This window comes from Neophocaena asiaeorientalis, unplaced genomic scaffold (assembly GCF_003031525.2).
Source record: "Neophocaena asiaeorientalis asiaeorientalis breed wild unplaced genomic scaffold, Neophocaena_asiaeorientalis_V1.1 scaffold270, whole genome shotgun sequence".
Classification (NCBI taxonomy): domain Eukaryota; kingdom Metazoa; phylum Chordata; class Mammalia; order Artiodactyla; family Phocoenidae; genus Neophocaena; species Neophocaena asiaeorientalis.
The window spans coordinates 751,027-778,727 of record NW_020174650.1 but is presented as its reverse complement, the minus strand read 5'-3'; the positions used below and the strand labels follow the sequence as shown (position 1 = coordinate 778,727).

At 46.4% G+C, this 27,701-nt stretch overlaps 1 protein-coding gene across 3 annotated transcripts in view; it reads left to right on the top strand.

Annotated features, from left to right (window-relative positions):
* Positions 1-27,701, top strand: part of CACNA1E (calcium voltage-gated channel subunit alpha1 E) — a 294,179-nt gene that overhangs the window by 7,329 nt on the left and 259,149 nt on the right. For all 3 annotated transcript variants that reach the window (XM_024758847.1, XM_024758846.1, XM_024758845.1), the window contains exons 2-3: positions 20,017-20,122; positions 20,977-21,116. In XM_024758847.1, the coding sequence (XP_024614615.1) occupies positions 20,017-20,122; positions 20,977-21,116 (246 nt within the window). The remainder of the gene's footprint in view (positions 1-20,016; positions 20,123-20,976; positions 21,117-27,701) is intronic.

Here is a 27,701-nt window from a genome sequence, read left to right as displayed (position 1 = left end):
GGGACCCTCCTGTGCCGAGTGTGGCCTTTGTGCCTGTAGGTGGCTGATTTGAATCTCTCTTGCAACTCTGCATAATTATGAGGCTTCTTTTTGGTGGGGGGTGGGGCTGCACTTGGTCCTGCTGCATTTTTGCTGCATCTGTTTTGCCTCATCTCTGGAGAATTTGGAAAGCCTGTTTCAGATGTACGCACTGGCTTTCTAAAGGCTTGTGTCATTAAAGCCAGAAGGTGACGGTGGAGTGGGGTGTCTTTTTTTTTTTCCTCTTCCCCTTTAGGGGAGATGAAAAGGATGTGACCACACAGTGGGTAACAGGTTAGAGGGGAGAAGTGCTCTGGTCAGTGTCAGGAACTGAGGTTTGCCAGTAATCAGAGTCTCGTATCATTTCCGTAGCTGAGATACAGGGAGCTGGGAGTGGCCTCAGGGACCCAGAGGAGAGCCTCTGCACACCAGCGTGAGGAGGAAGTTCGTGCTCTCGAGTCTTTCCCAGCCTTCAGCTCAGTTGGAGGTTTGAAGTGTTGCAAACTTTCTGTACCTTTCTCAGTTTCCACACCTCATGGTCATGGGGCTGGTCGGAGTCAAGAAGCATGAAATGGATTTTCAGCAGTCACTCACTGACGTCCTGGCAATTCCAGCTGTGTCCTGTTGGGAACTGTTTTGCTTCCGCTCTGTCAGGGATGTTCCTTGCCAGCAGGTGGTTTCTGTCAGCATCAAGGCTAATTCCTCATTTAGCTTCTTTGTGTTGAAGTCATACATATGGACTCTGTTTCATCTCTACCGTTAGTCTTCAAACTTCATTGTGTCTCAGAATCTCCTGAAGGGCTTGTTAAAATACAGATTACCGGACCTCAGTCCTGGAGTTTCTGACTTCATTGGTCTGAAGTAGAGCCTGAGAATTTGCATTTGTCACAAGTTCTCAGGGGACACTGATGCTGCTGGCCCTGGAACCGTACTTTGAGAACCACTGCTATGCCTGGCAGTGCCTTTAGAGAAGACCAGTCTTACAAAGCGCCCATCCTAAATCTCTCTCTCTCTCATAGAACAGCCTGGAGCCTTGCTGTTAACAGGGGTTCCTTGGGTTCAGGTAGTGAGTCTTTGAGACTTTCTTTACCAAAATATAGATGATCTTGGGAGCAGGGACATAGTAAGCTAGTATATGACATTATCAACTTAGAGTTAGTTCTTATTCTTTCTGGGCTTATAATTGAGAGCAGCCTGTTCTGAGAATAGGCAAAGGACACGCGCATTTAATTCCAGCACCTAGCACAATGCTGGCACTTGGTGAGTATTCGGTAAACTGTTGTTGAATGATCGAATTAATCAGCTGCTATTGATTAAAACCACAAGCGTCGGTGAAGTGCCTGTTATGTGTCTAGTGTTGCACTGACTGGGACCTGTAGGACCAGGCATAGCCTTAGTAGGGGAAGAGGAGAATGCTGGGAGGTGGTGAGGGCACTGGATGGCTGGCAGGGGATTGAAAGGTCATTACATGGGAATTTGGAGGTTGGAAAAGTAGCTTCACCTACTTTTGAACCTTGCTAAGGGTCGCTCTAGTCTCTATGATATCCAACACAGGCTGTGCAGAAAGTACATGGTGTCTGTTGTTATCGGGCATTTGGTTGTACAAAACTCTTTATTAATTGGCACCCAGAGATCTATGGTTTAATGACAATTGACATGTATACTGATGGCCCCTAGGTACCACAGAATGCTGTAGTGCTTTCTGAATATGACGGCCAATGAAGCATTCGTTACATTACGTCAACATGGTTTGAATGGTGTGTGTACTTTATTGTATTCAGAGCTGCTGCAAATTATAATCCATATTGATTATATAAAGGAGCTCTTTATCACTTTTTTGTTAAATTAACCAAAATCTTCTTCTCCAGCTACACCAGATAATAGAGGAATTTCTGCATTGTTCTAGAAATGAGTCCTTTCAACTCTAGTAATACTGTAGGACCTGGAGATGGATCCTGATACAGTTGTCATAATGTCAGGTGGTGGTTAGAACAAAGTCATTATTTTTTAAATAGCTCAGCAAGCTTTAGATTTAGTGGGCAAGTTCTCCAGCTGACAAGCTGGCATTGCATCTAACTGGGTGTGCTTGGTTCTGTGGGCTCACATTGAAAATGAACCACCAAGATTTCCAAGAGGGTCTCCAATAGGCATCTCAGCAAGAGGTTGACAGGTGACACCTTCCCCAACTTGATTGAATTACCCAACTTTTGTGCTTTGGACTGTTCCATGCTCTTTTATACGCCCATCTCATTTCTCCTTGATCAAGATCAGAGGATGTTTGGTTTGAAACTGTTCATTTCAGGGTGATGGTCTTTAGGTGCTTAAGGCTATGGAACTTTAGAGTTGGGACTGACCCGAACGACTGTGTAGATGACATCTAGGTGACTGTTCTTGGAGTATGGGGACAGTTACGTCCTCCTGGTACAGTGTTTTCTTGCTTTCTGTATCGGGATCACAAATCCTGTTGCAATCCAAGTGATGCTGTGGACGCCTCTTTCCTGAAAAATACACATACAATTTTGCATTAAATTTCATGGAGGGGCGGTCCATGGATCACAATTTAAAAATGCTAACTATGTTAGAAAATTCCCACATTCTGGGATGTTGGGATGCTGGGCCATCAGGACAATGTATCCTTTAAGTACAAGTATGACAGGACTTCACGTGGAAGAGCTACAGATATTTGTTTGCGGGAGTGCATCAGCCATGCTACCATGATGAAACATAAACATTCTAACCAAAGAGCATTAAGTCAATACTGGAACTCTTTCTCCATCACCCTGATAGGTGGCCATCAGGCTTCTAGTGTCAGGAAGTGTAGGAAGCTGAAATATTCCTCCTTATAGTTTCCACCCGTTTGTTTGTTTTCCTGTTTCTGTTCTGTAAAGCAACACAGACCGAATCTACTTCTTGTTCACTTAATGGTACTATGGTACTGAGCAGTGCTCTTGGCTAGAACTTTCTGTGATGATGGATATGTTTTTATCTGTGCTGTCCAGTGCTGTAGCTGCCAGCCACATGTGGCTCTTGAGTAATTGATATGTGGCTATCGTGACCGAGTGTTCAGTTTTAAATTTTATTTCATTTTAATTAATTCAAATTTGAATAGCCACATACGGCTAGTAGCTACAGTACAGGGAAGCAGAAGTAGAGAGGCTAGATAGAGTCAGAAAGTCTGAGTTCCTGTCTGGGTTCTGTTCTTTGTTTGCTTTGTAACTGGACAGTGTTTCCCTAGCTTGTTGTGCAGGACTTCTTGTGATCCCCTCTGCACATGGCACCAACCTGTTTCAACCGCCATGATGCCCTTCTTTCCAGCTGTTCCAACGGGCCGCTTGAAGGGACCATCCTCTCCCAGGCCTCCATCCCTGCGTACTTGCTGCTCCCTCTGCCTGGAATGTTTTCTCTCTCCCCCCGATTTCCTGGCTTTTAGACTGTACTCAGAGGTCATTTCCTCCATGAAGGCTTCCTTGATTTCTCTCAGCAAAGTAAGGCCAACTCCCTCCTTCTGGCTCCCATATGCCACCTAGTTTATTACTTTCTTATAACGCTCACTTACCACATAGCTTTAGTATTGGTTTAAAATCCCTATAAGCGAAGGGCCATTATCTATAAGTTCCGGAACTTAGAACAGTGCTTACTAACATTGGCATTTAACACACGTATCTATCTATCTATCTATTTATTTATACTATATTTTTGACTGTGTTGGGTCTTTGTTGCTGCACTTGGGCTTTCTCTAGTTGCGGTGAGCAGGGGCTACTCTTCGTTGTGGTGTGTGGGCTCTAGGCGTGTGGGCTTCAGTAGTTGTGGCACATGGGCTCAGTAGTCGTGGCTCGTGGGCTCTAGAGTGCAGGCTCAGTAGTTGTGGTGCACGGGCTTAGTCACTTCGCAGTCACTTCCCGGACCAGGGGTTGAACCCGTGTCCCCTGCATTGGCAGGCCGACTCTTATCCACTGTGCCACCAGGGAAGTCCCCATTTATTTAAATTAAAATAATTTTTTAAAGTTTTTTTTTCTGTGAAGAAATGGCATTCTGACTTGACTTGAGATCGTACTCAGCTTAAAGCCTTGGATCTTTTACTATGAACTGATGACAGAGTTAATTTTCCCTCGAACTGTTCTCATTCAGTTTACTTTTTGAATGTGAATTCAGGACTCCATGTTTATTTCAAATACATTTTATCTCCTTGTTTTTGGTCCAGCAGTCCATCCTGTAGACATCCTTTTCAAGTGGGAACAGGGAACTAACATTCACTGAGCATCTATAAACTTCAGACTCCATACATATTTTTATCCACATTTTATATATGGGGAAACTGAGGCTAAAGAAGATTCATTCGGTTGCCCAAGGTCATCACCAGTGAACTTGAACCCTGGTGGTCTGAGCCCAAAGCTTAGGTGGTTTCCCCTGCACATTGCCTCTAGACCCTGCTGTTTAGTGGGCGTGCTCTTGACCCTGAGGGCTACATCAACTGCAGACTGGATAGACATGTGCTTTATGCTTTCATTCAAGTAACTGATAGAAATATGATTAGAACTGGGGACCTCCCTTCTGCTTACTACTAGTGCATTGGTAAGTGCTCATCGACTGTTCAGCTTTTCTCACATTTCCTGAACGGTCCTTTAGCCAGGTGTTAGCTCTCTATTTTGCCTGTAAGGATATTGTGTGAGATATCCTTGTCACATGCTTTGCTGAAATCTGTACACACTTTTATGCCTATTTCATGCCTTTGTTAGGCCAGGATATAGCATCTTGCTTTCTCCAAAGTCCACACTGTGTGTCATTTTCAGAGACTCACTTAGACCATATTTTATTTCTTTACTGTGGACAGTTGAAGTGATCGTAGGAGTTGAAGTGATATCAGACGTCAGGTAGTCCAGTGCCCAGCTGATGAAAGCTTCACCTTAGGGTTTAGGATTTACCAGTCCCTGCTTGGAAGCATTAGAGTATCATAGTTAAAAATGTGGCCTTTACATTCAAATCTTGGTACCGTCTCCACCACTTCCTTGCTCGTGCCTCTGGGAGTTACTTGACCTTGCTGTGCCTTAGAATCCTCAAACATAAAATGGAAATAGGAATTTTACCTGTAAGGTGTATCTTATAGGATTTTTGTGATGATCAGATGAGATGACACATGGAAAATGTGAGAACCATGTCTGGCACATAGTAAGCCATGAATACATCTTGGTTGTTAGTATCTGGTTAATTTCAGTTGACTCAACATTGAATTTCTGCAGCTAAGTTTTCTCCTTCTAACAATACCATTTACTTTCTCCTGACTCTTGTCGGTTGTCTAACCTGAGCACTGCCAGATGTTTATGTGACCTTGCATTGGTTTTGTAACCTCTCTGAGCCTCAGCCTCTTCAGGTGTGAGGTAGAGGTCACCTACCCTGCTTTGCCTCCCTTGCAAGACTGTTGTGAGGCTAGCATCATCTAATATGTATGAAAACCCTTTGTAAACATGTGAGATATTAGCACTAGTGTTAATGTCAATAGGGTTAATAAATACCCAACATTTTATTGAGTATTTACTATGTGCCAGATTCCTGTGCTAAGTGCGTCCCATGGATTATTGGCATTTATTCCCCATGACAGTTCTACAGAGATATGCATGCTTGTTTTCTACATTTCACAGCTGGGAAGATTACAGTGTGGAGAGGTTAACTCATTTGCCCAAGATTACACAGCACGTGAGGCCTGGAGGCCTGGATCAGAGCCCGTGCTCTCAACCACTGCAACTAGGTGGTTTGCCCACCAGCCCCTTTTGTTTTTCTTCTCAAAGTTATTGCGTTTAAATTTTTAAAGACACATTAAAAATATCTACATCCAAACCTGTCTTTCTTCGTGGGTCTCTGATGCCAGTTTTACAGCAACCTTGTCCCTGAGGACACACTTGGATTTACAATCCAGAAAAAAAAATATCTGTAGGAGCAATAATGACGCAGAATTTTTCCAGCAAACTTTTGATAAAAGCAGATGAGATATTCAAAACTATCAACCTTAGACAAAGTCACTCGATTTTGTTTGTTTGATGGTGTGTGGAAGTATCCCTCCTAGAACCCCAGCTTGGCCTCTGGGCAGGTTTTCTTCTCAGAGGTTGTCAGCCTTCTAGCTAACTCCTCCTTGCCTGTTTGGGTTTCTGGGTATTTAAAGTCTCCATCTTTGTTCTGTCAGAGAAGGGAGTCACAGTGGGATTCCATGAACTGTGGATGAAACTTCTGAAAGGGTTAGAGGCATGTGGCAGAGAAGGGGAGCCTCCATGCCTTGGAGCCCTTGGACATTTGCATAATGAGCTTAGGGAAGGTCATCTGACCAGGATACTGGAGGGCATTTTACTTGAGGGAACTGGGCACTGATGTGGATGTGAATGGAGAACCAGGATATACCACTTGGCTTCTGGAAACCAGGTGGAGGACCCAAAGGAAATTAGGGTGTGGGCCTAAAGAAAAATGAAAGGAACTGCCTCTTCTTTCTGCTAACTTTGGATTGTATTTGCAAGGGAGTTTGTATTTATGAGATAACTGAGCCATATGGATGTACAAGGATACATGTGTTCTGGTCTGCTGATATGAGGAGCAGTTGAAGGGTGTGGGCTTTTCTGGAGGTGGGGTGGGTAGGTGGATGTGGTAGCATGAGGAGAGGCAGTTCTGGGGGATATGGGCCCATGTAAATTCAGAGGATCATAATAATCCCTTCTCATCGATAGTTAATGTATTTATTTATTTTTGAGATCTCCATCTGCCCCTCCTCCCCCAAAGTTCTATGGATAAGGCGCGGTATCTTCTCTGGGTAACCTCTTTTCTTGGTGATGATTAGTGAGTAACAAACAAATGCCCACCCCTGAATGTGCAGGCTCAGAAAGACTGAGCTCACTTCTGTCACAAACATCAGTAGACAGGCTCAAAGGAGCAAAGCAAGGGCATAGATTCTGCGAAATGAGAACTGTCTGACAGCTTTCCACACTTCCACTGTGGAAGAGGCTGGGTTCAGAACAACCCTGCACAATGATAAGGTTTATCATTCCTTTCTCTTCTCTTACCTTCATTTATTTTTATTTTCACGTAATTCTTTTCATAACATTCTACCAACATGCTGTAGAGACCACGATCCAGACCTGGAGAGTCATCCATCCCTCAGTACACATCCCTGGGAGTGTTCAGAGGAACGTAACCTTTAATAAATGCCTGTTGTGTGGCAGACACTCTGCAGTGTGCTTTAGAGCCATATTATCACTTTGCCCAAAGCTGTGTGAAGTGGATATTATCGTTCTCATCTTACAGATGATTAGCCCAGGGTCACAGGTAGATGTGGTCTGAATGACTCCACTGGCTCCTCTCTTTCCACTGTACCACACTGCCTCAGGTCAGACCAGAAGAGTAGCAAGTACTCTTCCCTAACAGAGCATCTTTTAGGATGACACTGTGAACTGCTTGCCTGTATCAATAGCACCCGTTGGGTATGAGGCTAAACCCATGGCGGGTAGAGGAGCGATAGATGGGAAAAGCACAAAGATCTCTTACCCATCATCATGAAATGGGTCTGAGGCAGCTTGCCCTGTGTCATCGGAATGCAAGCTTCATTTGGAACTGGGGCCCTTTGCTATTTTGTCTTCTGTCTTCACCAGAAGTTCCAGTCAGACGTCATCACTCTGCAGAGGACTTTTGATTTGGAAGTGCCAATTCTCCTTTTCTTTTTAATATTAGCATATCAAGTCCATTTTCTTTTTTCCAGCCCTCCCTTTTCCGGGGCACCCATAGTGTGAGTGGTAGTGTGGAGGAGACAACATTTATGACTTTTTTTGAACTTTCACCTTTTACTGAATGCTTCTACCTTTGCGGCTTGTTAAGGACATGGGGGCGGTGGGGACAGAGAGGCTGCAGAAGAGACTTTACTATCCCGACAGAGAGTGTAGAAAAGGCTTACAGTAGGTTTATGGAAAAGCAGCCTCAGGTTCACCTTCAGGTCACCATTGGGAGGATTCTGACTTTTTATTAACTATCTCTTAGAGGTGTTTCTAGCCAGTCCAGCTTGTCATGGAGCTCCTGCTATTGAAAATTTAGAAGTGTTTCCATTGACTTTAGACACTTGAAAGGTATTCCTAGGTGTGCCAGGACTTCTGCTTTGGGTGTTATTGTTGGATGTACTCATTAGTACCTTCCCCCAGAGTGGCTTCTCTCAGTTGTAATAATGGGCGCTCCCCCTTTCTGTCTCCCTTCCCTTCCCATCGTGTTACTTATTATTAACACCACAGACTAAGAGAATGTTAGAGTTACGGGGACCTAAGAGAAACTCTAATCAAACCTTCCTTTATCTGTAAGAAAGCTGAGAGTCAGAGAGGTTAAATGACTTGTCACTGATCTCTCAGTAAGTGACAGAGCCAGGGCTCCTGACTCTCAGTCCAGGGCTCCTTTTTATCACATTTCCTCTGTGCTTTCTTCAGTACTCTTTCTCCACTCGGTCATCATCCTTCTATCCCCCCATCCTCTTTCTGGGATGTTTTCCTCCTTTTTTTTGTTAGCAGGTATATGTTTTCAGTGTTTCTCTGGGTTGGGGCATAGGAGGCTGGATCATGATTAATAAGAAAGGATTTAATTAAGAAAAAGTAGACAAGAGAAGGAAAATTTAAGCGACGCCAACCAGCACAGGTCCAATGAGAATGGGAAGCAGTGATTCGGAACAATGGTCGATGTTTTCCTTTCCCAGAAATTTTGCTGGAGAATGTTATGAAGTGGTAGCACTCAGCAGGCAATGGGCTTCTACCCAGCGTAAAACCGAGATCACATCTCAGCAGATGGGAGAATGGCTGCTGAGGTGAGCACTCATCTCAGAATGTTTTCTGGACTCTTCAGTGGTCCTGACAGAGGTAAACGATCCACACTCTACCTTAAGAGATACGCTCTTGAGAACAGTCGAGTAGGGATGGGGCAGTAAACTCAGTAAGAAGATATCTTTTTCTAAGAACTGTCGATTCAAGCCAAGAAGCTAGGGAGTTTTATTTGATTGCTCTGATAATCGGCTCCTAAGCTTTTCAGGAATCCATAGAGATTTCTAGTCCTGGCTCTGGAAAAGTCTTACTCCTGCTCTGCTTTCAGTATCTACATCTATAAAATGAGTGTGCTGGGTCAGTTAAGAGAGCTCTAAGGCACCTTTCACGTCTTACCGAGGTGCCTCTGGGATTGTTTCCTCATTTGTTATCTCAGCTGAGTTGAGGACACCATTAGCTGTCATGGCCTCCAGCACTGAAGGCAACGTTCTTCTCCCTGGCTGCGCATTGAAATCCGCCTAGGTCCTTCTAGAAATGCTGATGCCCAGATGGTAGCTGAGACAAATTAAATCAGGATTTCTACAGATGGAATACCTGTATCCTTAATTTTTCAAAGCTTCCCAGGTGATTCTCCTGTGTGGCAACGGCTGAGATCCGCTCATCTTCCAGAATAAGAGGTGAGCCTTTACCTGATTTGTTTCCTTGGATTGTGCTTTTAATCATGTGTCTTGGTAGGTTCCTCTTATAGGCTACGGTGATATAGCAGGAGACCCCTGGGTCTCCCGGAATTCAACCTGAGAGAATGGGATGATTCATTCTTATGTTTCATGGTGCTGGCAAACTTCACCCGTGGCTGCTTCTGGCACACATCCCGCCACACAGGTACCAGCCTTCTGTGATACGGGCGATGCTTCAGACTTCATGAAGGCAGGTCCAGCTAAGAGAGCAACTTGAGTCTAAGGGACAGAGGGAGTCATGCTGACCCATGAGGCCCTTGAGCAAGAGACCGAAGAATCATTGACTTTCTTCCTTCCCATTTGTTAACTCCTTATGCATAGGAGGCTTGACCCAGCTCAACTGCTATCAAATACAGGAATCTCTTCCTTAATATCCTTGATGGTCTCCCAGAGACATGGAACTTACAGTAAGTGGTGTGTGGAACTGGCTAGTCCCAGCTTGTGGGTTTCAACTGTGTGTATCTCTTCCCAACTCCATGTGCATTGGTGTCAAGTTGGTAGCCTCAGTCACCATGGAGACAGTCTTTACACTCCAGAAATTGACACACGCTACACATCAGGGCTTTTCTCTCTTCAGAGAGGCTGGTGGTTAAACATCTATTCGTACAGCAGTTAGTTTACTACTTAACAAAATAGTCCATTCGCTTGTGGAACAGTGGAACTTCTCTGTATTGCCGCAGATCTGCCTTTGGGTGGGCACCCCACCCAGCGGTCTCAGCCTTGCCCTTCGGAATAACTTAGACGACATCAAAGCCCCCTCTGACAAGCTAGCCCTTCAGATATTTGAAAACAGCTGTGATGTCCCTCTCAAGTCTTCCCTTTCCAAGCTGAGTACCCTCAGTGTGTTCAACGTTTTCTCATGTGGTCTGGAGGCTCAGTAGGTGGCTTTGAATATTGGGGTGCAGTTGCAGGGTTTTTAGAGGAAAATGAAAACTTCTCCCAGAGATGACCTGTGGACTTTTTCACAAAAGGCTTTTCGTTCTCTTTCTACATTCAGAGTACCGGCTGAGCCGCACGGAGTGAGTGTGGATGTGGGGTAGGCTGCAGTCTTGGGGGTGGTTGCTGGCTGCAGCCCACATTCTTTCCCTAAAATGCATGTTGCTGCCAGAATGCTTGATGGGCTTGGATTCATCAGTGTCATCAAAACACAGATTCTGGTTTCTGAAACAGGTAATTTTCCCACCACTGTTTTGTTTTCCTTCCAGAGGCTTTTAATGTTCCCCCTTTCTTTCTTCCCTTTTCTGTAGCATTCAATCATTTGTCTCCTGATCACCAAAACTCTGTGTCGAATGACAGCGTTTTGAGTCCAGGATTCAGTCAGACACACAAAAAGGGAATTTGTTAAGACTTATCCAGCTGACTGTTAGACAAAAGAGAGAAGGAAGCCGGTGCTGTCTGAGTTCCGCAGAATCGCCACTCCCCATCTTTTTGGAATTGGGGCTCGGCTGAGTCTGGAACTGACCTCAGCACGGGTTAACCGAATTGGCAATAATGTGAACTTGCTTTTAGTCATCTTATATAGAGGGCAGGGACATGGGAGTCAGACGGGAGTTCTTTGGTCTAAAAGCAATGAAAAGTTCAATGCAGCTACACAGCCAGCATTGCAAGGGTAATGCTAGGGATCTTTGTTTTGGGTAACCTGAGTCCATTGACCTCCCTAAGTGAGCAGTGGGACTGTACCGGCAAACAGAAAGCCTCTTTCGGTGGGGTGGGGTGGGGTCTCTGCCTCTTTGCTGTATTCTCAACATCGCTTCTTTTGTTTTTCATTCATTAGGATTTAAGTCTTTAGGAGTAGGTGTAATGGCATTTCCATCTTCTTGACAGAGAGAGAGGGAGAGAGGTGTGTTCAGGACTGCCTGTCATAAGGTGAATTTGAACAGAGGCAGCTGTTGTCATGGTGATGGCAGGTTGCATCCCACCACCGTGGAAACCAAAGTTAAAAAACTAATGTTAAGGCTGGAAGTCACATGATACATTTTTGTTTTGTTTTGTTTTAAAAAAAGAAAAGGGGTTTGGTTTTTCAATCTGTTTTTTGTTGTTTTTTTTTTAAGACGAGTTGGGTTTTTTTTTTTTTTTTTAAGACGAGAAAAATTCTAGTAAGGAAAACAATGAGATAATGAAATGGGACAATACGGAGTACACAGAGCCTTCCACCCCATTTTTCTGCTTGTTAACAGTGCGTTTCTGCTGCCATGGGGGTGGGAAAGGAAGGAGAGATCCAGGATGGATTTCCAGATTTGCAGCCAGAATTGTGTACTCATTCTTCTGTCACGTGAGGAAGCACAGGGGTTTAGCCCTCCTGCCCTTCTGTGGCAACGTGTGGTCCACCCTCTGTTGATGAGCCTAGGACAGAGCCTGGAAACCTAAAAATAAGGACTGAGAAAAGAGATGGGAATGCAGTTGAGGGTGTGACTTGCCCCAGAGATGAGAGTGGTTCATACATTGATAAGTTCAGATGCTTAACATTGTTTTTCAGGAAATTGAAAAAAAATTTATCTGTAGCCCCTCAGAACCCCACAGAATACAGCGTCTCTATTTATTCCCTTTTCTGGATGAGTCTCCTTTGGACGCACTGTCCTCCTAGGTCAGCCACGGGAGCAAGTTCAGAGAAGTCCAGGAGGCGCCCATCCAGGAGCATATTAGCCACTGGGCCGAAGCTCCCTTGGACCGTGGCTAACCTCTGAACCTGGCCTCAGTGGGGCAGGGCTGCGAAGGCTTGCTGACAGCTGTTACAAAGCCCTCTTGGCTCAATCTTTTTATCTCATATTTCCTCCTACTTCATTCCACAATCTGGAGAAAAGGTGAAACACCCTTCCAGGAAGGAGAGCTGGCCCCAGGCCTAACAGGGCTGGTTTTAATTTTTATTTTTCAGTCTGTGAGGCATTGAAGAACTGTACATATGATATGTGTGGAAAGGCTAGGAGACAGCTATTCCTGTGAGAATGTCAGCCTCTAGGGAGGGGTGCAGACACTGCATGTGGAAATGATGGCGGTGGCTCTGGCCATGTCTGGGTTTTAGGCCTAAGTCTCATCTCTTCACTATTACTGGTCCCTCCAGGGCAGATGTATTGTTCTCTGCAGCCCAGGCCGGGGGATATGATCTCACCAGCATGATCTCACTGCATTTCCATCAGGGTCTGTAGGAGCCAGAGCCTGACCTCTATGGCGGTTCAACCCCTCCTGTTCTTAGCCTTGGCCTTGGGTGTGATGAATGTCCCTTCTAATCACTGGGCGAGATTGCATCAGAGCCATCAGCTTCATAAATCCTCCTCTGGGGACTGGTGTTTGGATGTGCTTTCCATATTCCCAGGAGGTTCTGGACCAAATGTCTTTGCTTTCTTCCCGGAGGCCCATTACCATAATTTTCTTTTAAATCCTTTATTGCGGTGGGTCTCTTTAATGTCAGCCCATGGCTGCAGACAGCCAGCCTGCTTCCGGAGGCTGCGACCCCTAACAGATGCTTCCGCCAAAGCTTAGAGCCAGAGCAGTGCTTAAAGATTGATTTAGTAGGAGAATAAAAATGACTGTGCATTTGTTTAGCACCTTACAGTTTTCAAAGGGTTTAAAAAATTTTTTTATTTTATGTTGGAGTATAGTTGATTTACAATGTTGTGTTAGTTTCAGGTGTACAGCAAAGTAATTCGGTTATACATATACATGTATCTATTCTTTTTCAGATTCTTTGCCATTATAGGTTATTACAGAGTATTGAGTAGAGTTTCCTGTGCTATATAGCAGGTCCTTGTTGATTATATATTTTATATATAGTAGTGTGTACATATTCATGTATCATCTTAGACTTTGATCCTTTTGTTGTCCTCCTTTGGTTCTGGGGGAACGGGTGGCGGTGGTTTTCTCTGACTCGAATATCATGTCGGGGTGACTTTTGCATGGAGAGCCGTGGCTCTGGTTTCCATTGCCAAGGTACGTTTTCTCCATTGCATTCCACGTCTCGAGGAAGATTCTAATTCTTCTCATATTAAAAAGGCAGCATGAAGGTCTTGGATAGCTGGATTTCACTATTGTTCATATTTAAAATATCCCTTTGGTGTTGTGTTTGAGGGAATCACAGACTAGGCAGCACTCCTCACCCCATGACTGGTTTTTTTTTTTTTTTTTTTTTTTTTTTTTTTTGCGGTACGCAGGCCTCTCACTGTTGTGGCCTCTCCCGTTGTGGAGCACAGGCTCCAGACGCGCAGGCTCAGCGGCCATGGCTCGCGGGCCCAGCCGCTTCGCGGCATGTGGGATCTTCCCGGACCGGGGCACGAAGCCGTGTCCCCTGCATCGGCAGGCGGACTCTCAACCACTGCGCCACCAGGGAAGCGCCCCGTGACTGTTTTTGAGTCAACATTCCACTGGTTAGAATGACATTTCTGTGCAGGTGAGGGAGGAGCGGAAGGATGTGCACAACGCTGCCCAGGCTGTCTTCTGAGACTCTTCCATCTCTTAGAGTTAGACATCCCCATACAGGAGGCAGGGATGGACAGGAGGAAAGGAGACAGACCTGCCCATAGGGGGCGTGCTCTCGGCCTGGGGTGAGGGGTGGTGATGGGTCCTGAGGCCTGCTGCCTCTCAGACTGTGCTGTTCTAGACTCCCCAGGAGTTTACAGGAAGTGCCTAGGTGGCCACAGGCTGCCCCCCACAAAAGCACATTCTCCATTAGGCCAGGAGTTGGAGAGAGGGCACAGCGTTCCATCTGACTGCCTGTCCCCGGTGGGCCCTCAGCCCTCTGAGCTCTCTCAGTCTCCTCCTTGGTATTCTAGCGTCACAGCTCTGAGAGGAAGCAGCTGAGAGTATAAGGGTCTAAGGTCAGCCTCCTGATGGTATAGAGGTGCAAGTTTCCCTGGGGATACCCCAGATTTGCTGCTCGGGCCCTAAGGCCTTCCCAGTCCTGTACCTGCACATCAGTCCCTGTGAGGTGTGGATGGGGAAGCTCTGCTGGGTGAGCAAAGGGAGGGCTTAGCTCCCAGGCCAGGCCCCCAGGGCTCTGTTGACAAGCAGAGCCAATGCCTCCATGGTAGCCAGCAGCTAGCTGGGAGGGCAGTCCTCTCGCTCCCCTGCCCCAGCTTTCTGGGCTTCAGGAAGGAGATGAACAAATAGCAGGTGTGCAGGCCAAGTCGTGCTGCTCAAATTAGCTGTGTTGCTAAGGAAACAAGTCAACCATTTGAAGGAAGGAGCATTGGGTGAAGGAGATAAATCAATAAGGGATCCTATTTTTATCATTTCCCTAATGATTGTCTTGAAGCTGCGAGATGGGAAAGGGAGTGTTGGAGTGACACAGGTCCTCATTAATGGGCTTAGAGCGAGAAAGGAGTGAAGGGGTATTTGGGGAGATTGCCAAGGAAGTTTATAAAATGAGGCCCCTAGCGAGCAGACAGCGAGACTGATGCGGAGAAGAGGCATCTTTGCAGGTTTCAAAGAATTTCCGTGGTCATTTCCTCATTCGGTCCAGTCCCTTTGTTCTCCTGCATTTGATCCTCTCAGAAGTCTTGTGCTGATTTCCATGACCCTCAGGTTGGCATGGGTTTTTGTGTTGGTTTGGTTTTTTCAGAATAGATATAGCTTTAATTGATTTTATAATTATAAATGAATACATGCTCATTATAGCACAATGAGTAAAGGAGTAAAGAAGAAATCCTACTACTCCAAGAAAACTCATTATCCTTCTAGCAAGACAGATTTTTTCCTTTGCTCGTAAAAAATTTTTTTTTTACGTTAAAGGGGTCTTTTATGCATGCTGGTTTCTTTTTTTGAAGAGCTAATGTGTGTACACGGCATATAGCACACAAAGTTCAAATGGGTGTACTGTGTAGAGAAAGTATGGGTAGCTTTTGTAAGGATAGCTCCGGCTCTGGTTTTCCTGTGCTATTAGCTTATGAATTGATTGATTACTTTATTAGTTAAAAACCAGTCATGGGGTGACCGCTGTGTGCTGGATACTGGGGTACAAGAGGTCCCTGGGCAAACAAAGCCCCTGCCCTCAGGCTCCCTCATTGTTCCATCAGCTCCATATGATCAAAATCTCAAGCCACAAACAGTGCAGACACCAGGGAGAGAGAGTGTTCTCCAAAATGCATTTGGTGTCAGGCACAGGATGTAATGGGAGTCTCTGAATTCCTGGGCAGGAGGCATCAGAGTCCTGAACAGACTTCCATTCTGTTTCATGAAGGGTGTTGTTCTTTGAGGCCTTGCAACACGGAGCTTCCTTTGACCTTTCCAAGCACATCTTTGCCTAGCCTGCGAGGTGCATCCTTGTGCCCTGTGGGCTGTTACTTGCAGTCCAGGCTCTTCCTCTGGGAGATGTAGCAGAGCCCTCGGTAAGGGGCTTGAACTTCTGTTTCAGGAAGACAGGGAGCGGTGCCCCTGAGTCAGATCCCAAGCTGGGGGCCCGAGCCAGTGGGAGTGACTACAGCCTGGTCTTCGTGACAGCTCCTCAGTGGAGCTGCTGCTCACGGACGGGGATGCCTCCCTTTCATTCATGCCTTGCACTTAACACTGAGTGAGCTCCTACTGTGTGCCAGGAGCTCTGCTGAGAACCACCAGTGGAGAGGTGAACAAAACACTGTCCCTGCTTTCTAGGTATAGTTTCTTGGGGGAGATCAGTATGAGGAAGGATGATAAAATTGTACCATGCAGAGAGCTGTGGGGCACAGGGAGAAGCCTTTACAGACAAGGTGAATTTCACCTCCATCTTGATATATGACCAGAAAGGAGGAGAAAGGCCACTGCAAGAGGAAGCAAAATCACTAAGATGTAAGTGCCCATTCTTTGTGCTTTCTTCAGAAAGGGAAGTGGACAAGAGGTTGAAGGAAAGGGCTGTGAGGGGGAGTGGCTAGGGCCTGGGCTGAGCCGGGTGTTCTCTCCTGCTCTCCTCTCCTAAAATTTCCCTGTGCCCCTTCTTCCTTTCACCTAGTCACAGATACACAGAATTCCCATAGTTTCACCTTTACTTCTACACCAAAATTTCACCTCAGATCCTTAATTGCCCCAGACATGAATTCATCCTGAGGTCGAGATGCTCTATAAGGCCTAGAGGGACATCCCTCTCCAGGATATGTGCATTTGAAGTTTTCAAAATCTGCCACGCGGCTTGTGGGATCTTAGTTCCCTGACCAGGGATCGAACCTGTGCCCCCTGCGGTGGAAGCGCAGAGTCCTAACCACTGGACCGCCAGGGAATCTCCTGAGGTTTTCAGAATTTCAAGCCAAAGGATCACTGCTCTGAATGGGTCCTTAGCCATCAGACTGCAGGCAGAGGATTTGAGTCGGGAGGATGTGGGAACGGGGTCTTCTCAGAAACTGAATTACCAAGCCCTCACTTTTAGATTCTAGCCTCCTGGGCCATAGGTGGTGCCATTTGCTGAGCCGTCATGAATTCTCGGCCATCCAGATACCTGTCTGGTCACAGGAAGTCTGGCTCGTCAGCCTTTCTCCTGCACTGAGCACCTTCATGGTAATGGCCAAGGAGCTAGCCCTGTGTCCCCCAGAAGCCTCATCTATCTGCACCTGGACATTCTGGGCTAGGTGAGCTTACCAGTCCTAGCAGGGAGCTGTATGCTTAGACTGTCTGGCCAGGAGGATGCAGGTGTGGAAGTGAGCATGAGGAATGGGGTGACAGAGGGGCTGCGGCAGCCCAAGTGGGCATTGCTGGGTGGAAAGCCTTGGAGATGCACAGCCAACAGGAGCTGCCTTGCCTGAAGGTCAGCAACTAAGAGCTCCTTTACTTTTGAGTCTGTGCTTGTCCCTCGAAGGTGTTCAGGAGAAGAAGCCTGTCCCCCCGTAGATCAATGAGAGTGCGCGACATCTGCAGCTTGAATGTGTACATGCGTGTCCCCGGTCCTGCTTCCCAGGTCACGTGCTGGGCCCCTTGGACCTGCCGAACAGCCTTCTGAACTTGTGTGGGGCCTTACAGCCATGGCAAAGGGCTGGCCGAGCCTGACACTTTGTGAATATTTTTGTTAGAGACAAGGACAGGGCGTGAAGTGGGAGAGGCATTAATTTCGCTCCTGTCAGAGCCGCCATCCTCGCATCCCCCGGACCCTTGGGGACTGGCCGTGAGCTCTGCCCTTTGTATCAGGGCTCCCCAGATGTGTTCCTATGAACAGAATCCCCAGGAGAGATGCTCTGACAGCAGGGTTATATGGTGAAGAAGTTTGGGAGTGCTGTGTCCTGTTCCCAGCCCCCTTTGGGGGAGGGGGTGCATGCTGTGTACAAGAGTATTAAAGGCTGCAAGCACCCTGCTGGGAGGAAACCTGCTCACCTTGACCGAACCCAGGCTTTCCCTCATTCGTTTGATCGCAAGTTCCTGTAGCACTAGTATCCTGTGGACTGCATCTTAGAAACATGTCCCAAGTGCCCTTCACTTCTTTTGCCATTTGTCATTGGCTTGTTGTCGTGTTCCTGGTTCCCTATCTCCCATTCCCTGGGGATGTTCTCAGGAAAGGGCACGGATTCCTGGGCCTCCACTTCTGCCATGTTCCCATCTTCATTTTACCATTCGGGTCTGGGGAATTCTGGGTGTCTGAACCAGGCCAAGGACAGGCTAGCCTATTCAGAGGGCTTATGGGACACCAGATCCTGGTGTGGTCCTGGTCATCCTGCACTTGTTCAGAGCTCCGGATTAGAGCCCATGATGGGAAGAAGGAGAACTCCCCCTGTGATTGGTGGGCACTGGTACCCCTGGGTGAGCTGTGTGTGGGGACTTGTCACAAGAAAGTAGGCTTGTAAGTGCGGTGGGCATCTCTGGTGTGTATTTGCTGGCACGTTTAGCTCTCAGGGGCCATGCTCAGTGCCCAGAAGGACGGAAGGAGGAAGAGTGGCGAGGTGTGCTGGGGGACTTTACATGTGGTGAGGCTCCCCTCTGACTGAGAGGGTTTCAGCCAGCACAGTGGGGTATGAGGGCAGGAGGCTGGCTCTGAGGTCCTCTGAGCCCCATCCATCCAGTTTTCAGATCCGGTGGCTGGGTCCTAGAGGCCAGCAGAGCTGTCCCCAGGGTATGAGTCCTGTGTGAGTGTTGGGGTGTGTGGGAAGGGAGGATGGCCAGCTGCTGGAGAATGGGCTGTGACTCAGGGCTGCATGGGGGCAGGGGGCGGGGAGCGGTGCTGCTAAGTGAGAATGAACAGCTCTGGAGGCTCGGATGTGGCCGGCCATCTCACCCCCTGCAGCCTCCCATTCTAGCACCAGGACTAGAGCAGCTGCTGGGGCAGCTCACATCTTGCACGTACCACCTCTGCCCTAACCCCTCTCAGAGATGCCGCGAGTGCTTCTTTGCCACTGATGTTCACCGGCACACATGTCCTGGTGGGGGTGGGGAGGCACGGGGGCGTGTTTATGATTTGCCCTCCTTCTGTACTCCCTAGGGAGGGCTCCGGGCCCTACATCCTACACAGCCAGCTTGAATGTGTGGGGAGACAAGATCCCTTCCCTTCCCTCCGCTTTATCAGACTTACTACTCATCTCTCCCGCCTGGATTCCAGAAGCTGCCAGATCCCAGGTTGCTCAGCAAGACCACTGGCAACCGCTCACTTCTGTCTGTCACAACCATAGTTATAGAATGAAATCCCACGTGCAGAGTGATCCTGGAGCCGGTGATTCCCTCTCTCTTTTCTAGAAGTCCCCCTCTCCTGCCTTCCCCTGGGCTTACGGCACAACCTTTCTGCGGGAGTCAGGGATGCTGGCACTAGAATCGTAGTCCTGTTTTTCAGAAAATCGCAGGGAGCCCACTCACCTGTCTTCAGAAAAATGCAACAGAAAATGAAGCCTGAATTCATTATCCATTCCTTTGTAGTTTGATTCCTAGAGGCCCCGACTTTGCTGCCCTGAATGCAGACTAATGATTTGTCTGTCTGTTTCCTATAGATGTAGACGCTTAAGAGAAAGTAAGGTGGGACAAAGCCAGTTTCTCCTGGCCCCATTATAGATTTTCCTGAATTGGGTATTAAAATAAAAGGGAGCTCATGGAGAGAATTGTTCCTTTTCCAAGGGCTCTTCTTCTATTCATTCGAGCAGAGGTTCTAGAAGAGGGCACTACAGATGTGATTCCCCGAGGCAACAACGAACAGCCACAGCTGGATCCTTGCTGAAGCATCATTATACAGTCCAGTGGTTTGAAGACTGAGAAGAACGGGGAGCCTGCAACAGCATCAGTGTTTCTTCCTCTCTTCGTCCCACTTCCCTTTTTAGTCCTGGTTAATTCCTGGATATGTCACTGAATTCACTAAGTATCTGGAGTGTCTACCATATGTCTAATATATTATTTATTGGCTACACTCTTTCTTTTCTTGAGAAGATACTTTGTGTTCAGAGCCTAATCAGAAATGGTTACAGTTCCACATGCTAAGGACCATCCACTGTCCTACCTGCCTGTTTGCTCGTATCAGTCACGCAGACTGCGCACAGTGTGGGTTGATAAAGTTTGTGTATTGACGTACACAGCCATCTTGGAGGCTGTGTCCCTCTCTCTTCGGTGAATCTGTTTCTTAACTCCTCCTTTCCCACGCCGTTTGAGTACATGATCTTGGCCACCATCATTGCCAACTGCATCGTCTTGGCCCTGGAGCAGCATCTCCCTGAGGATGACAAGACCCCAATGTCCCGCAGACTGGTAGGTGCCTCCTTCCTTCTCATCTTTCTTTCCCCCTGTTCTTCCTCTTGCCTGGGTCCCTTCTCCTTTGCTTCTTCGCCTGGCTCCCTTCCCTTCTGTACAGTTCTGTGAGTTTGTTCTTTGCTGAGGGACAAGTTGGTAACAAGTCCCATTGGGCTACATAAAGGCAAGAGGACTGACCTTTTAAATTCCTGCTCCCAGGAAGTTCTGTGTATACACTGCATGGAAGCCAGGCAAGAAGAAAGGGAGGACACGGGGTCCACACACACTTCTCTCCTCTTTCTGAGGGACTTTGGGAGTGAGAGGAAGAGGGAGAGTAAAGGAGAGAGCATGAAGGATGCTCAAAGCCTATGTGCATTCACTGTTCCGAACTTCCTAAACGTTTGTCCGTATTCTCTATAAAGAAATCATCCATGTGTCTAAAGTATTCCCTCTAAAGAGGGCAAACAAAATGCCTAAAATCCAAATGTACGGGTAAGTGGCTCCAGCCTGATAATCCATGGATGAGAAAGAACTCTTAAGCTTCCAACATAAGTGAAGGCCAGCAATGGGAAAGCTGACCCCTTCAAGGCAAAGCCAACACCGTTGGTCATTGTCGTGGGAGGATGGCCGGTCCTGGGCACGAGACCCGCATCCATGCATTTCTGCAGCTGGCTTCCCTTGCTCTTGTGCTCTCCGTGAGTCCCGCAGCACCCTCACCCGTACCTGGGGCTGGCTCAGTGCTGACGTCCAGGTGTCCTGTAGGAGAGAAGAAATGTCAGAGCAGAGAGGATAGCTAGCCAGGGGGTGCCTTGGCCTGTGTCTCATGAAGCACAGTCCTCCTCTCACCAGCACCTCTGTTCTTCATCCCACAGGAGAAGACAGAACCGTATTTCATCGGGATCTTTTGCTTTGAAGCTGGGATCAAAATCGTAGCCCTGGGGTTCATCTTCCATAAGGGCTCGTACCTCCGCAATGGCTGGAATGTCATGGACTTCATCGTGGTCCTCAGTGGGTGAGTCCTCTTCCTGTCTCGTCTTTGTGTGTGGAGGGGCCTGTGGGGTGAAGAAGCGGCTGGTGCGAGGAACCTGGGGGTGGGAAGGCAGAATTCGGTGGAGGAAGAAGTGCAAGGGTGAGATTCCCACGGGGCTGAGCCATAGATGAGCCACCTGCGGGGGGGTGCGAGGACTCTGGAGACGCACGTGGCATTCGGCAGAGGCCATGGACCCAAGGTCTGGCCGCTGCTGCTTCTGGTTTCCCATTCTGTGTTTGGCTAGGGATGCAGAGACGTTTCCAAGTGAGTCTTTTCACTACAGCAAGCGGCCCCTCCCCCACCCAAAATGGGCCAGAAGATGCCATTAGGTGCAGTTTTCTTCTGGAGGTTGGAAAAGACTCGAAGTATATTTTTTGAACTGATAATTGAGACTCGTGTCCTGACAACAGAATTCTTTATGATTTACAGATTTATACATATTTATTATACGAGGAGGTATAAAACTGAATCACACGAAAATGTCTGACAACACATCCCTTTGGAAATTAACATAGTAATACTGCATTGTGTCATAAGCAGCATATATGATGGCAGTGCATTTATTTAAATATTCGATAGTCATTCTTTTGTAAATGAATATAGTATGCCTATACTGGGGTTGATCCAGCGCTGTTGGCAGCATATGCGATGGACCTTGGGACTGGTGATGATGGGCATTGCCTCCCTGGGCTTCTGTGGTTTCTTGTGTGTCTTTGTATCAGGTTGCTCTTGGTACCTGCAGGGGAGGGGAGTAGTCCAGGCCAGGTGGGTCCCGTGTGGGTGTGACAGCAAGGGGTGTGGCATGGAAATTCCCTTACCCGGCTGCCCAGTTCAAACCCGTGAGGACAAGATGAGAGTGGAGTAGAAAAGTGAGGGGTGGGGAGATATGAGCTACCGTTATGATTGACCAAAGGCAAGGGGAGCAAAGAGGACCTTCTCCCCGCCCCACCACACCCAGGGAAGAGCCAGAGGAGTGGGCGTAGGTAAAATCTGACAAGAGTGAGTTTGAGACTATTTGCATCTCTTCATTATGTCTTCTGCAATAGACATAATCCTCATATGTTTAACCTTCATGTCAACTGTGATTAAGTGAAGGGGAAAAAGTTGAAGGGGCAATTGACTAGAATGTATAAATGGAAGCTCCCGAGCATCGAACCCTTTAATATAGGGAACAGATAAGTAGATGGAGATGACTCTTTATGTTTAAAAACGCCTGTTGCCTTACAAAAGGATTTTCTGAAGGTTATTTTTCTAAAAGAAAATACGACTGCATTTAAAATGTGATTTAATGTATAAAGATACACCTTCTGCATAGTGTTTCAGAAGTACATGGTCAAAGACTGCAGTACACCTGGATGATGTTTTGTGGGGTTTTCTCCCCAACTTAATTGAAGTATGATTGAAAAATAAAAATTGTATATATTTAAGGTGTACAATGTGATGATTTGATATATGTATACATTGTAAAATGATTACTGCCATCAAGCTAATTAACATATCCGTCACCTCTCATAGTTACTTTTTTTGTTTTTTTGGTGGTGAGAACACTTGACATCTACACTTTTAGCAAATTTCAAGGATGTTATACATTATTATTTACTATAGTCACCATGGTGAATACTAGGTCTCCAGAACTTATTCGTCTGTAGCTGAAAGTTTGTACCCTTTGATCAATATCTTCCCTTTTCCCCTACTCCCAGCCCCTGGTAACCACCATTCCGTCCTCTGTTACTATGACTTCAGCTTTTAAAAAAATTAGACCTCACATAGAATTGAGATTATGCAGCATTCGTCTTTCTCTATTTCACTTCACATAATATCCTACATGTTCATCCATGTTGTTGCAAAGGGCAGGATTTACTTCTTTACAAAGGCTGAATAATATTCCTCTGTGTGTGTGTGTACCTGTATCACGGTTTCTTTATCCATTCACTCATCGATGGAAATTTAGGTTGTGTCCATATCAGGCTATTGTGAATAATGCTGCAAGGGACACGGGATTATAGATATCTCTTCAAGATAATGATTTCATTGTCTTGGATATATATCCAGAAGTGAAACTGCTGGATTATATGGTAGTTCTATTTTTAATTCTTTTGAGGAAGTTCCATACAGTTTTCCATAGTGGCTGCGCCAATTTACGTTTCCCCCGACAATGCGCAAGGGTTCCTTTTTCTCCACGTCATCACCGACAATTGTTATCTTTTTGACTTTTGCTAATAACTGGGTGATGTTTTAAATGTCCCTAAAATAAATAATATATACTCTACAGGTAATCCCCAACTTACGATGGTTTGACATATGATGTTTTGACTTTCCGATGATGTGAAAGCAATGCGCGTTCAGTAGAAACTGTACTTCGAAGTTTGAATTTTGATCTCTTCCTGGGCTAGGATAGGCAGTATGATACTCTCTTGTGATGCTAAGCAGCGGCAACTACAGCTCCCGGTCAGCCCTGAGGTCACGAGGATAAACAACCGGTATGCTGGTAACCCTTGTGTACCCATACAACCATTGCGTTTTTCACTTTCGGTATAGCATTTAATAAATAACATGAGATATTCAACACTTTATTAAAAAATAAGCTTTAAAAAAAAAATAAGCTTTGTGTTAGATGATTTTGCCTAACTGTAGGCTAATGCAAGTGTTCTAAGAACGTTTAAGGTAACTCGGCTCAGCTATGATGTTCAGTAGTTTAGGTGTATTACATGTGTTTTCGACTTAACGTTGTTTTCAGCTTATGATGGGTTTATCAGGGTGTAACCTCATTGTAAGTCAAGGAAGATATGTACAGTAAAAGGCCTAAATGAGTCTGAGTCATTTTAGAAATATGATTCTGTCTAAAAGAAGAGTACTGTAATGTATATGGATTCTATGCTACAATTGCATGAATTCTTGGTCTCATTGAGGCCTATACGTGTCAGAGGCCATTTGAAATTTCTCGTCTAGTCTATTTATTTTTTATTTTAAACTATTCTATGTTCATTAAGGAAAATTTGGAAAATACAGAAAAATCAAAAGAAAAAAAACAGTCACTGATTAAGAAAAATTCCTGATTATTTTGTGGTCTTTCCTTCCATCCCCTTTAATGCTAAGCTCTCCTTTCAGTGCCTGTAATTGTGCTAACTTTTCTCAGTATAGTATGGGCATAGTACATATTACTCCATATTTTGGTAAAAATCTGTAAGGACTGATCAGCAGTTTGTTAAATAGATGTACCCAGCTTCTCCATTTTTGCAATTATCTGAGACTTAGATTGCTTTCTGGTTTTGGCTGTTATAAATAATTATTAAAGATGCTCAATGTACATGTTTTGGATGTCACATTTTAAGAGACATTTGATAGGTTGAAGTACTTCTAAAGGAGAATCTGCCTTTCTGGGGTGGGGCCTGGGAACTAGGATGGGTGAGGGAAGGTAGAGGAAATGGGCCAGCTATTTGATGGGACGAGAGAAGGCTGGTGGGATCCATAAGCACTGCCTTCAAATGAGGGTTGCCAGGTGGTTGAAGGGGCAGATTTGTAGAGTCCTTTGTCAGCATGGCCAAGAAGGCCCTCTGTGTCCTCACCTGCATGTGTGGGGTGCACACGAGTGCGCGCAGGTGCTGAGCCCTTGGCCAAGTCACTTGTTCTCTCTGCTCTCTCTCCCCGCAGCCCGGGCATCTCCCATTCTTAGTGGCTCTTCAAACTTTGCTGAAAGGTGACTGCTGTCCTTCTGAACCAATAGGACTTTGCCCCTGTTCTTCCTGCACCTACTCATTCTTTCTCTCCAGGGAGAGGGCTTGGTACTCTTGAGATCCGAGCTCAGGGTTGCGGTTCTACCCCGCAGGAATAGGTAATCAGATGTTGTCTTCTGTTCACACGATGCTTTCATCTACCACATTGCATGGCTTCTAAAATGCATATTTCTCCTGCTGGAGCATCTCTAAAATCAGCCCGTGTCCTACAATAATGGCATGATATAGTTTAATCGACAGCATTTGTCTTTCATAGTAGTAAATAAAACCACGGGGCATCTTACAACTGTTGGGGTCTTAGATGCAGTGAATATGTTGTAATACCAGCCCAGGGAAGCAGGCAGATCAGGCTTTAGATAGGAGTCATCCAGTACTCAGAGAGGTTAAGTGCTCAGCCCAAGACCACCAGCTCCTTGACAGCAGATACAGGAGTTGGAACTGTGCCCTTTGACCCAAGCCTGGTGTTTTACCTCTGCCCGGTGCAACCCCTCCTTTAGGCTTCCTGACACCTGCCCCTGCAGCAGCCCGTGCTGGCGGCTCTGACTTCTTACCTCAGCTCCAGGTGTCACCTCACATCCGCCAGCAGCGCACAGGAGGAGTGACAGGTACTAGAGCAGGACACCGCCTCAGGCTGAGGCTGTACAACTTCTCAGCTCTCAGCGTGTGATGGGAGGTGGAGGGGTGGGCGGCTGAGGTGCCAGACAGCTGGATCAGCCAGAGACCTTCCATCACTGCCTTTTGCTCAGAGATTGGGAGACCTGGGCCACCACATTCTGTCTGTACTCTCGACCTTCTAACCTTTAGAATTCTTAGGTCTGTAAGCTGAGGGAGTTCCATGGTTCAGAAGGTTAATTTATGTACATTATTCATCTAATCCTCATAATCCCCCAAATGGGATCTCATTATCCCTGTTTTATAGATGAAGAAACCGAGGTTTAGAGAAGGTATGTGATATACTAGGAGGTACTAGAGCTGGGACTTGAGCCTGTATCTTCTGGATCCAAGTTCCTTCTTCAATGCTCATTTCCCCACACCATCAGTGACCTCACAACCTCACAGGCTCTGTGGTTCTGTAGCTCTGTGATTGCATGTTCCTTTGGTCCCCTTGAAGCAATGTGGAATGGGCTCAGGAAGTGGCATAATCAGGCAGATGTCCCTGACCCAGAGCTGAGGCTTCACATATGACTTGTAGAGGACCAGAGTCCCATGTGTCCATCCTAAGACTTCCCTCTGTGGGCTTGGAATACAACCAACTCCCTGCCCTGTGGTTAAGAAGGCACGTTACTTAACTCTCATGGTTTAATACATAAAAACTGAACCCGAAGTTCCAGCTTGTTTCATTAATTGGCTTGTTCATTCATTCATTCACCCATCCATCCCTTCATTTATTCAACAAAACGTGTATTGTTAAATACTCAAGCAAATTCTGGGACTGAGAAACACCAAGGTTAATGTATTCTCATTTCTTCTAAAAGACAGTGGAATTTGCTATTCTTTTAACAAATTCTTACCTTACATAACTTGCAATCTCTCTTGTACTGGTAACAATTCAAGAGATGCTATTTCTAACCATTTGTTAGGCCACCTGGAGAATTCTGAATTACTCGAAGTCGTTATTATATATTAGTCTTAATAATAAGTCATAGGGCTTCCCTGGTGGCGCAGTGGTTGAGAGTCTGCCTGCCGATGCAGGGGACACGGGTTCGTGCCCCGGTCCGGGAGGAGCCCACATGCCGCAGAGCGGCTGGGCCCGTGAGCCATGGCCGCTGAGCCTGAGCGTCTGGAGCCTGTGCTCCGCAACGGAAGAGGCCACAGCAGTGAGAGGCCCGCGTACCGCAAAATAAATAAATATGGGCTCAGGAAGTGGCATAATCAGGCAGATGTCCCTGACCCAGAGCTGAGGCTTCACATATGACTTGTAGAGGACCAGAGTCCCATGTGTCCATCCTAAGACTTCCCTCTGTGGGCTTGGAATACAACCAACTCCCTGCCCTGTGGTTAAGAAGGCACGTTACTTAACTCTCATGGTTTAATACATAAAAACTGAACCCGAAGTTCCAGCTTGTTTCATTAATTGGCTTGTTCATTCATTCATTCACCCATCCATCCCTTCATTTATTCAACAAAACGTGTATTGTTAAATACTCAAGCAAATTCTGGGACTGAGAAACACCAAGGTTAATGTATTCTCATTTCTTCTAAAAGACAGTGGAATTTGCTATTCTTTTAACAAATTCTTACCTTACATAACTTGCAATCTCTCTTGTACTGGTAACAATTCAAGAGATGCTATTTCTAACCATTTGTTAGGCCACCTGGAGAATTCTGAATTACTCGAAGTCGTTATTATATATTAGTCTTAATAATAAGTCATAGGGCTTCCCTGGTGGCGCAGTGGTTGAGAGTCTGCCTGCCGATGCAGGGGACACGGGTTCGTGCCCCGGTCCGGGAGGAGCCCACATGCCGCAGAGCGGCTGGGCCCGTGAGCCATGGCCGCTGAGCCTGAGCGTCTGGAGCCTGTGCTCCGCAACGGAAGAGGCCACAGCAGTGAGAGGCCCGCGTACCGCAAAATAAATAAATAAATAAATAAATAAATAAATAAATAAATAAAATAATAATAAGTCATAGTCCCTGGAATAGATGGACAATGATAGTGGAGGATGAGAACTCAAAGGTACTCCTAACCCATGGGTAGGAACAGGGAAGTGAGGGCCAGGACTGTGTCTTTGAACCCTATTCATGTCTGTACCTGATCACAGTAGGTACTTAATAAATGCTAGTAGAATGGAATCACTTGTTCCATCCCAGATTGTCTTGTCACCGATAGGATACA